This window comes from Pinus tabuliformis, chromosome 5_1 (genome assembly GCF_031772625.1).
Source record: "Pinus tabuliformis cultivar Carrire ecotype Pingquan chromosome 5_1, CPIR1, whole genome shotgun sequence".
Taxonomy (NCBI): Eukaryota; Viridiplantae; Streptophyta; class Pinopsida; order Pinales; family Pinaceae; genus Pinus; species Pinus tabuliformis.
Genome location: NC_142305.1, coordinates 576,061,559 through 576,073,249, shown reverse-complemented (window position 1 = coordinate 576,073,249; position 11,691 = coordinate 576,061,559). Strand labels below are relative to the sequence as shown.

General features: G+C 38.1%; 1 protein-coding gene across 1 annotated transcript; it reads left to right on the top strand.

The window, feature by feature from the left end:
• The first annotated feature begins 2,122 nt into the window (after positions 1-2,122).
• LOC149166140 (uncharacterized) lies at positions 2,123-3,421 on the top strand. Its single transcript, XM_089430059.1, has one exon. It carries the CDS (start codon positions 2,123-2,125, stop codon positions 3,419-3,421), a length of 1,299 nt encoding a protein of 432 aa, XP_089286185.1.
• Positions 3,422-11,691: the final 8,270 nt, after the last annotated feature.

The window sequence follows — 11,691 nt, the reverse complement described above, 5'->3', positions numbered from 1 at the left end:
TCCAACAAGAACCGTGAGGGCCTCCTCCATTGACCAGTGTCTGCTGCTTTGTAACTATGGTTAACCCCGCAGAATTAGTCGATTTGGACCCCGCATTAGAGGACATCTTGTCCATGTGGGGGAAAGAGACCAATGCTCAGGCTGTGGAGCATTACTTTGGGGCATTCGACCTGTCGAGGTTGGGAGAGATAAACCCGAACGATACCCCTTTGTTCCCTTTAGTAGACAAGGTTGCGGGCAGTGCGGAACACCATTCAGGCACAGCGGCCGTTACTAAGAAGGATGGCATCGATTCTGTTCTTAGAGGAGCAGCAGAGGAAGGGTTACTCTCGGACCCAAAGGGTAAAAAAGCTCTTTCGCGTTTTCAGCCATCTAAGGGTTTTGAAGATCTTTCAAATATAGGGCTCGCTGCAAGTAATAGGCCGTTAAGGACCCCTGGGGGGCTTCCACCGATTACTAGGGTTTCGCTGCCAAGGGAATCCCTCTCTTTAGAAGGGCCGTTTGTACAGGGTCCCGGAGATCTTCCAGTTGGGGTGTGGGCAGGTTCTGATGGACAGGCGAAGGGTTTGTCACTCTCAGGGAACGTGGAAGCAGATTTGGCGAGCCAAAATCTGTCTTAGGAGGAGATAGCATCTAGTGGGGGCATCCCGCAGGTAAACACAGAAAGGAATGTTGGTCGAAAGGGTTATGGTTCTCAGGTGGAAGATTTAGGATTCAAAGGGGCGAAGAGGAAGTCGCAAAGACCCATTGGATCTCAGGAGATAGAAGGCAATTTGGTCCTTGGAATGGAGGTGTCTATTGAAGAAGCCCTAGCTGTCGCAGAATGCACATTGGTTGGCAGAGCACGAGGTAAGAAATACTCCTCTGAATTTCTTCAAGTGTGGGGGGAGTCCTGTTTTGTGACGGATAGACCGCTACAGTTCGAAGCCCAAGTTCTAGGGAAGGGCTGGTTTAAGCTCTGCTTTGTAGATAAAGACTCGGCAGAATGGGTTTTTCAGCGCAATTGGCATATTGGGAACATTCCTATCCTGCTAAAGAAATGGACTCCCATGTTTGATGCATTCAAGGAGAGAACCGACGAGTTTCCGGTGTGGATTCGTGTCCCGGGTTTGCCTTCCTTCCTGTGGACTGAAGAAGTGTTCAAAACCATTGGTAATAGGTTGGGGGTATATCTGGAGGCAGATATGACCTTTTTGAATACAAAGGATCAAACGATGGCGCGTATACTGGCCACCCTTAATCCAAGCAAAGGCTTAGCAAAAACAATTAATCTCCAGTACAAGGATTTCGTTTTTGAGCAGATATTAGATTATGAATATCTGCCTTTCCGATGCCATCTCTGTCATGAGTATGGGCATCTGGCAAAAGATTGCCCACAGATGAGAAGAAGGCGACACTTCCGGCGGGCCTCAGCGAACAGAGGAAATGTCCAAACACCTGAACAGTTTCCCATGGATAATGAAATCCCGGAGATGCAAGGAGTAGCGGATATGGAGGCAGAGGAAATTGATAAGGTTCCAGCGGATGTAAATGTTCCGATCCAAGAGGAATCTCAGGAAATCGCAAATTGTTCGACGGTGCATGTGGAGGAACCTGTCAAAGAATCGGCGACCGCGGAGGAGAATGTCAAGACAGTCCCGGAATTACAAGATCATCGTGAAGGTGAAGAAAAGGGTATGTCAAGGATCTTTCCTTCTACTCACTTTTTACCTGAGCATGTTACTGTTCCTCCGCATGTTACTTCTCAAAACTGTAATGTACAAGAATATATTGATGCTGAAACTATGGAACATAATTATATATCCCCTTCCATAGACATTATTGCTGATGCCTTACCAGCTCTGGATATTAACCGTGAAGACCATTGGCCCCCCCTCTCTCTTTCAGCTGCCAGATCTTCATGCCCCTATAATTTGAGATCTATGGGAGGGAAACTTAGTGATCCAGGGACTGTAGGCGGATTGGGACAGCCCTCTGATCAAAGTTGCCCTAAAAATAAGAGAGGTAGGAAATCGGATATGTCCAAAGCAAAGCTTAAAGCAAAGCTTGATGTTGCAGATGGAAAGCAATACTCTATCCCGGGGGTTCTTAGAGCAGTCCATCCCCCTGAGAGTGTTATAAAATGATCTTGACATCCTGGAATTGTAGAGGTTTAGCCAGAAAACCTAAAAAACTGGCTTTAAAAGAGTGGATAAACAATTCAAATCTAGATGTAATCTTTCTGCAAGAAACATTGGGGAAGGCCTTTGAGATTGAAGCCATGCTAAAAGCTCTTCTGCCTGGGTGGTTTTTTTCTGTTGTTGACTCTTCTGGTCATTCGGGGGGCATTGCCATTGGAATCAAAGAAGGACGGGTTAAAATTTTAAACCAATGGGGAATGAAAAATGTAATGGGCATGGAGGTTATCTCCCCAGATTTCTCTTTTCCCATCTCTTTAGTAAATGTCTATGGGCCCTGTCAGGGCAGGGAATCTTTTTGGGAAGATCTGATGATGAAATCGGTGATGAAGACCCCATCTTTGATTTTGGGTGGTGATTTAAATTTCTCCATAGGCAGAGCTGAAGCTTGGGGGCCATCTGCTAGAGAAGACCCTCTTTCAGATTTCTTCCTTAACCTCATCTCGGATAATAACCTCACAGATCCTTCTCCGATCAAATTAAAGCCTTCTTGGAGAAATCGAAGAATAGGTGAAGATCGAATTGCTAAAATACTTGACCGCTTCCTGGTAGGTGAGCCTCTGTTAACAAAAATTCCCATGATCAAACAGTGGGTTGAGGAAAGAGGAAACTCAGACCATTTCCCTGTTTTTCTAGACCTTTTTCTCCCTCCTCCCAAGCCACCTGCCCCTTTCGAGTTCAATCCTGCTTGGCTACAAGACCCCTCATTCTGCAACCTGTTTCATAATTCATGGAATCACCCTGAACCAAATTCAGATGAGGATAAGGGTTTTCTGTTCATGGAGAATCTTAAAAATCTGAAGAAAGCCACTATCTCCTGGGCAAAGGAAAGAAAGCTGAAGCAAAATGAGGAGATGGGAAAAATTAGGGAGGAATTGGAGCAGTTGGAAAGTATGGAGGTAGATGGTTATTCCTCCCAGTCTTCCAAAGACAGAATCCTCCATTTGGAGAAGCAACAAAATAAAATCCTATTGGATAAGGAAGAAGAATGGAGGATAAAAAGTAGGGCAGTCTGGATAAAATCTGGGGATGAGAATACAAAGTTTTTTCATAACTTTGCTAAAGGTAGGAAAGCTGCAAATACTATCTGGCGCCTTAAAGATAAAGAAGGGAGGGTTGTTAATTCCTTCTCAGAGATCTCTGGGTTAGGGAAAAGACATTTTCAAAATATTTTCTCAGATTCTGGGGAGGCTACTATTGCAGAAGTCCTCCAAACGGCGCAAAGTTTTCCTAGATTCATTTAGGAAGATGAAACAGAAGATTTGTCTTACCCGGTCTCAAAGGAAGAGGTTGAAGCAGCTATGAAGCTCATGGGCAAGGATAAGAGTCCAGGCACAGATGGCTGGACAATCGAGCTGTTCCTCCATTTTTTTGATCAAATAGGAACTGAAATAACTGAAGTAGTTGAAGAGTCGAGACAGAAAGGAGCAGTCTATAGACCTTTCAACTCAACTTTTATTGCTCTTATTCCGAAGAAGGATGATCCGGAAAGTTTCGAAGACTTTAGGCCAATATCCTTGTGCAACTGCATCTACAAGATTATAGCAAAGGTTATTGCTCTCAGATTAGCTCCAATTCTATCTCAAAACATATCGATGGAACAATTTGGCTTCCTGGATGGAAGACAAATTCATGAAGCCATTGGTGTAGCCCAGGAGGTTATTCATAGTATCAGAATGAAGAAAAAGAAGGGGGCTGTGCTCAAAATTGACTTATCCAAAGCATATGACCGGATCAGTTGGCTCTATCTGAGGATGCTGCTGACACATCTTGGCTTTAACTATTCCTTTGTTAGCTGGATCATGGGGTGCATCACAAATGTCAGCTTTGCAGTTCTGGTTAACGGTGCAGCCTCCTCTTTTTTCAATAGTCAGAGGGGACTAAGGCAAGGTTGCCCTTTATCACCCCTTCTGTTTCTTCTTGTGGCAGAAGGGCTAAGCAGACTAATTCACAAAGCCAGAAGAACGGAGAAGGTAAAGGGTATCGAGGTAGCAATCAATCTCTTCATCACACACCTTCTTTTTGTTGATGATATTTTGATATTCACTAATGGTTCCTCTGATGAACTAAAGGAGTTAAAATGCATCTTTGATCTTTTCCTAAAAGCCACTGGAATGCAGATAAACTCAAGAAAGTCCCAAGCTTGTGTGGCAGACTTTGAAAGAAGGGAAAGGAATAGTCTGGCTAATTTATTCCCATTCCCCATACAGCCCCTGGATATTCCTTTTAAATACTTGGGATTCTGGTTAAAGCCGGTTGGTTACAAAAAAGAGGACTGGAATTGGCTCATAGCCAAGATTGAAGCCAGAATATCACATTGGAGCTTCAGATGGTTATCCAGAGCTGGGAGGCTGACTCTTATTAAATCAGTTCTTCTAGCTATTCCGGTATACTGGGCCGCCCTGACATGGATACCCAAAGGAGTGCTGGAGAAAATCAGGAAAATATGCTGTAGATTTCTATGGGCTGGCACAAAGGAGTCCTCAGTGTTACCTTGGGTGGCCTGGGACAAAGTGGCCAGACCAAAAGAATGGGGAGGATGGGGCATTAAAAGACTTCCAGACTTCAGCCTCTCTTTAGCTGCAAAATCCGGATGGAGGCTAATAACTCTGGAAAACTTATGGACAAGAGTGGTAAAAAGGAAATACATAGACCCCATCCCTTTGGAAGATTGGATTCGGAGTCAAAACAAGAAGATTAAAAATGTTTCTGCCATATGGAAGGCCACGGTGGATGCTTTCTCTGTAATTGAACAAGGCCTAGCTTGGAAAGTTGGTGATGGTAGACTTGTCAGGATTGGCAGAGATCCTTGGGTAGGCTGCAATGAGGACTTTGCCTTATCACCTGGACTACTCAGACATCTGGACAGTAAAGGTATTACAACACTAAATCAGGTGGAGAAGGTCGGACAGTCTACTATTTGGGGACAGGCGTGGAAGGATGATGTCGATCTGGGAATAAATGTCAGATGGAAGGCTGAGTGGGAGGGTTTCATTAAAGGTTTACAACGTTCAAATGTCAGGATAAAAGATGAACCTGACTGCTTGATGTGGGCCCAGAGTAAATCAGGGGAATACTCGCCTAAAGATGGTTATCTCTTCTTGATGGGAAAGAAAGGCTGGGGTGTTCCAGATTGGTGGGCCAAAAATCTGTGGAAACTCAAAAGCCCAGCAAAGACCAGGCTTTTTCTCTGGTGTATCTTAAAAAGGAAGGTTCCAACTTGGGAAATTTTACAGGCAAGATTCTTAGTTGGGCCTGGAAGATGTCCCCTATGCAAGTCTGAAGACGAATCCATAACTCACCTTTTCATTACTTGTGTTGTCACAAGACATATTTGGGAGGAGGTCACTGTGCTGCTCAAGATTAAAGCTCAGTGGGGACATGATTCTTTGGAGACAGCTTGGAGAAAATGGTGGCAAGACTTTCCAGAAGGAAACTTGAGGAACTTGCCTCTCATTTTTTGCTGGGGAATATGGCTTGCCAGGAATAAAAGCATTTTCCAAGATAAGGACACTCCTTCTTCCGTCATTGCCATTAACATAGCTGCCATATACACTGCCTTACCGCCCCCTGAGCCTAAAGATCCTAACCCAAAGAAAAATCAAATCAACATTCAGGAAGGCATCCCTTGTGGTTTCTTTGATGGGGCTTCACAAAATAACAGGGTTGGAGCTGGCCTATGCATACATATCAATCTGGAACACACTTTGAAAGCTTCTGTTGGGCTGGGTTCTGGCACTACTAACTATGCGGAATTATCAGCTCTTCGCTACCTTTTATGCTGGCTTCTTCACAGAAACATAAACACGATACAGATTTTTGGGGACTCTCTAAATGTCATAAATTGGGTCAATGGAAAGGCATCTTGTCATAATCAGATTTTGAGGACTCTTGTGGAAGAAATCTCTTTATTAAAGGCATCTTTTAATATTTTTTCTATCTGCCACATTTACAGGGACAAGAATGAAGAAGCAGACCAGCTATCTAAGGCTGGTGTACAACAGGATATGGGCAGCTGGACCATAGAAGAGATCAGACAGGGGCATTCAGTCATATCAAATATGCCTCCCTATGCACAGTCTCTTTGACATCTGACTTTCTTCATCTTTTTTGACAGCAGTTTTGTAGCGGCTCTATATAGCTTCTGTTTATTTTTGTATTTTCCAGCTTCGTATAAATTAGTTTTTGTTATCAGTTTCAGTACTTTTAGACACAGCATACAGACTCTGTTTTTTTTCTTTCCGTTTGATACTTACACCGGGATTCAAAACTTTTCTATTTTTTGATGATTGGGGTTGTTTTCCTTCTGCTGAAGGAGACCCCAGGTTATGGCTTCGCATATAGTTTTCATGGTTTTCCATGGTGCCTCCTTTGGAAGGTTGCTTGTACAGGTTCCGTCTCCAAAAGAACAGCAGAACAGCTCCTTAAATGTTGAGCAGAACAGCAGTTTGCTGAGCCAGATGCGATGGCATGTGTCACAATTGCTTGTAAAACTTTTTATATCTTAATAAAAAGTTTTGATTTTTCCCCCGGAAAAAAAAAGACCCTTTTAGGTTGCACTATTGGAATACCTTTTAATTTCAAGGATATAATGATTTTCATTATATATATAAGATTATTAAAATTTGAGAAATAATTATGCACAAGGATAATTTGTTCTCTACAACTCTATAAATTTTTGTACCAAGATTCCATCATTTAGATACTCAAAAGTTGCACTAACAAAAAATACACATTATATTTTGCATAAAAATAACATACCAATGTGAGGAAAACTCAAAACTTACATATTTAGACATGATTTCTATAAATAAAAGTTATATTTTTGGAAAGCCAACTCATTTTCCTACATTTCATCTTTTTACACCATCTTCAAATTCATTGCATAAATACTTCTATGTATTCCTCCAATTTAACATATAATTGTTTTTGCAACTTTGTATTGCCACTAATGCATTATGCAAGACCATCTTTAGCTTGCACCCACCTATACATGTATTAATAAAGTTCTCTCAAGAATAATAAGTGACATCTATGTGTGCAAACCATCCAATGGAATCTGAATCCCAACAAGAGGAATTAAAATTGGAAAAATGTCACTATCTTCTGAACATAATATTCCAACAAGATTCACTTGGCAATAAAAATTAACAACACTAAAATATACACATAGAGAGAGAAAACGAAAACAAAAGGCTTTTGTAGTCAGAATCTTATCAAATTTCATGAATACTAATTATTTTATTAAGATTTGAAAATATCATTTTTCTATTTTAAAATCAATAGGTAGACATAAACATGTAAGTCAGTGAATCTTTCTAATTTGGAAAAAAAAAAAATTAGTGTACATGCATTGATTTTAGTGTATATTTTTCATCACTTCTAGATCAATGCATCTAGAAATTGATATGCACACTAGAATCAATGCCTCAAAATTTGAACAAAAATTGAAATATAAAGAGAAATTGACATTGAAAATGAAATTGAAATTGGCATGTACACTGAAATCAACTTATTGATTTCAATGTAGATTTTTTCATAATTTCTAAATCAGCACATTTATAAACTGACATGCATGCTAAAACCAATGTGTTAGAAATTGAATAAAAAGAAAAATTGAAACTGACATAGAAATTTAAATTGAAATAAATTGAAATAAGTTGAAATAAAAATAAATATAAATATAAATATGAAAATTGAAAGTGAAAGTGATATTGCCATAGAAACAGAAATTGAGTAGTATTGAAATTGACATATACATTGAAATCCAAAATAAATACATTAGAAATTGAAATGCATTGGTTTATCTCTACATACAATGGTTTCAATGTAATTTTTTCATTATTCAAAACAATGTTATTTTATTTCTATTCAACTTATTTCTCATACAATTTTTGAAATATGTTTTTGAATAATTCTCTCTATTTTTTTTTTCAAAAATATCAAGAAATTATTTAAATTCAAAATAATAATATCCATCTAATACATATACTTAAAAATACTTTTATTGAAAAAATTCAATATCTTACATAATGATGTAAATTTGAAAAATCATATTCTTCTTCAACACATGTCTAATAGTGATTATTTAAAACTTCATGTTATTTCTTGTGAGTTGAGGCAACATGTATTCAAAACTGCAAATCTATCATACCTCAAAAGAAACCAAATGTTTCAAAATGCAAACTAGATTTTAAAATACAAAACTAAAATCAAAATCAATAATGCATATTAGTATTTAAAATTACATTTTTTACTAAATTATTTAGGAGTATTTAATTGGCTAATCATAATATATATAACAATATTACACTTTATGGTCCATGCAACAATATTATTATCCAAAAACATGTCTATGTGGGTATGTATTTTACACTTAGCGTGAAGAGAAACAGGGTTTCTATAAGAGAGGGTTTTTTTAGGGTTCGAAGCAGGTTGGTTTGGTGGTTAGCGATGGCGATGAGGCCTATTTGGGTTTATGTATGGCCTCACAGCCTTTTTTTTCCTATTGGTAGGATTTTTTCTAACTCAGATTGTAATGCTTATTGTTTGGGCTATTTCCGATGCTCCATATCGGGTTCTTTGCTAGGTCTATGTGCTTTATAATTTAGATATTTTATGGCTTAATGAAAATTGTTGGTGTTTTTCTTTAAAAAAAAACACTTGGCGATATACATGTATTTATACATGCATTATGTTTTCAAATGTAATGTTGATAAATCAACAGTGTACTTTTTAATTTGGAAAGATAGGTTGTAAGATTATATAGATGGGCCATTTATGTGAATTTTAAATGATATATTTGTGATTAAAAATTGTGTTCTAAGATAAGATAATATGGTCTTAATTAAATTAAATATTTTAGAATTTAAAAAAATAAATAATTAGTTTTATTTAATTAAATTGTAAATATATTAAAATTAATTTAGTAGATTGAAGTCCGCTCTAAAATTGCTTTTATTTAGTTAAGAATTTATGTTTTAAGAAGGTTAATGGCTAAAGAGGTATCTGGGAGGACTGAACCACCAGTGAGTAATTCTAGGCGGCTTGATTTTCCTTGAATAACTGTGATGAGTTAGCTTGAATTTCCCATTAACATTAAGTGATGACTATCTTTAATAGTTTGACAATTGAGTTTAAGATCAATTTTCCCCATTGCATAAAAAAAAATCAAAAACAAAAACTTGCTAATTATCTGAGAACCTACCATTCAAAAAAAATTGTTCTATAAAATTATAAATAAAAGATGAAAAATTTAATTTAATTTTTTAAAATTAGGCACTTTTAACTCAACACCGCCAATTTTTATGAGATATTTATTTTTAAAGCTAATTTACTGGTTTGTAAGACTTTGAAATATCTTTGAAATTGATAATCAAATCAATTTGTCCAAAATTAGTTCAAAACAAAAATTCAATCATTTGAACACCAACCCTGAAAAGAAGTGATGACATTTCTAACCATACATAGGAAACCCAAGCTATCAAAGGGATAGCCATCAAAGGAACTCTCTCAATCCACATATCAAGGGAACAATTGGGTTTCCTTCATAACAAGTTGATACATGATGTTGTTTCCACCACTCAGGACGTTATACGTTCGATTCATACCAGAAAGATGAAGGCAATTGTGATGAAAGTGGATCTTTGGAAAGCGTATGACTATGTCGACTGGACCTTCCTACACCTTATTCTTACTAAGATTGGCCTATCTACAACTATTGTAGAATGGATCATGGCCTATGTAACATTGGCACATTTCGTGGTATTGATCAATGGTTATCCCTCAAATTTCTTTAGTGCTCGTAGGGGACTTTGTCAAGGTTGTTCACTTTCACCCTTATTATTCATATTGATGATGGACTACCTTTTCCTTAAGATTAAGTCGGCAGTTTCGAGGGGTCATTTTAATGGAATAATATTGGTAGAAGGTATTAAGATCTCACATAATTTCTATGTGGATGACATATTAGCTTTTGGAATGACTTCCTGCCCTCAAAATAATACACATCTCAGGAGGTTAAGCTCATCTAAAAAATAATTGTGGAACACATCAAAGGAACTCTCTCAATCCACATATCAAGGGAACAATCACGTTTCCTTCATTACAGGTTGATACATAGTGTTTTTGCCATCGCATAGGAGGTTATACATTTGATTCATATCAAAAGGATGAAGGCAATTGTGATGAAAGTGGATCTTTGGAAAATGGAAGATCATGCCTATTGTACCTTCCTATGCCTTATTCTTACTAAGATTGGCCTATCTACTCCTATTGTAGAATCAAACATGGCCTGTGTAACATCGGCACATTTCGTGGTATTGGTCAATGGTTATCCCTCAAATTTCTTCAGTGCTGGAAGGGGACTTCATCAAGGTTGTTCACTTTCACCCTTATTATTCATAATGATGATGGATTCCCTTAGCCTTAAGATTAAGTCAACAGTTTCAGGGGGTCATTTTAATGGCATAAGACTGGTAGCAAGTATTAAGATCTCACATAATTTCTTTTTGGATGACATATTAGCTTTTGGAATGATTTCCTACCCTCAATGGAGGTTGTTCCATAACATTTTGCAGTGATTTGGGGATGTTTCTGGTATGAAGGCAAATGAGAATAGTGAGAATAGTGAGAATAGTGAGAATAGGAGTATGTTTAATTTCCAAACATAGCCATTATGTGAAGGCATCACATACTTGGGTTTTCGGATTAAGCCCAACAAGTATAAAATTTTTGATTTTCTTTAGGTAATAGAAAAATACAGGAGACTGATAAGTGGTTGGGTGCATAAGTGTTTGTCTCTAGGGGGCAGATGCATTTTTGTACAAGTTGTATTACAAAAACTAGCTATATATTGGGCACACTTGTACATCTTTCTGCGGCTATCATCAACAAGATCAAACAAATTATGGCACAATTTATCTAGTCTGGGAGGGAGGACATCCACAAATATCACCTAACCAAATGGGATAATATAACTATTCCTAAGGATCATGGTAGCTGGGGAATTTTAGACATCAATGTATTGGAGCAGGCTCTCATCATGAAGTCAATGTGACGTGGTTCTTCAAGGAGGGTATTTGGAGAGATATCATTGCAAAAAAATACTTACAAAATAAGAGGATAGAAGATTGGATCAGATTAGGACTAATTGGAACCAACACGGGTTCCTATATATGGAGATGCTTACAAAAGGTGAGAGATATGTTTCTACAGAGAATATGTTGGACTTTCAAAAGAGGGAATCATATTCTGATTGGGATTGATAGAATCAAGGAAGAGGATGCTACATAGAAATTGATAGCGGAATTGATTAAATGCCTTCACCTAAGATGTATCTTCATGTTAGAACAAGTCATTTCTGGATGGAACGGGCTCTCCAATTTGGAAATGAGTGGATATGTTGCGATTGATTGGAATTTATGTTGTTGAGTGGGAGGAGTATATATAGAATCTTAGGCTCGCGAGACTTTGCAGATCCATTTTTGGGGACTCTCTCACCTGGGCGGGAAAT

Bases quoted from the DNA above. Each gene is read 5' to 3' on its own strand.
- LOC149166140 (XM_089430059.1), top strand. From the start codon at position 2,123: ATGATCTTGACATCCTGGAATTGTAGAGGTTTAGCCAGAAAACCTAAA.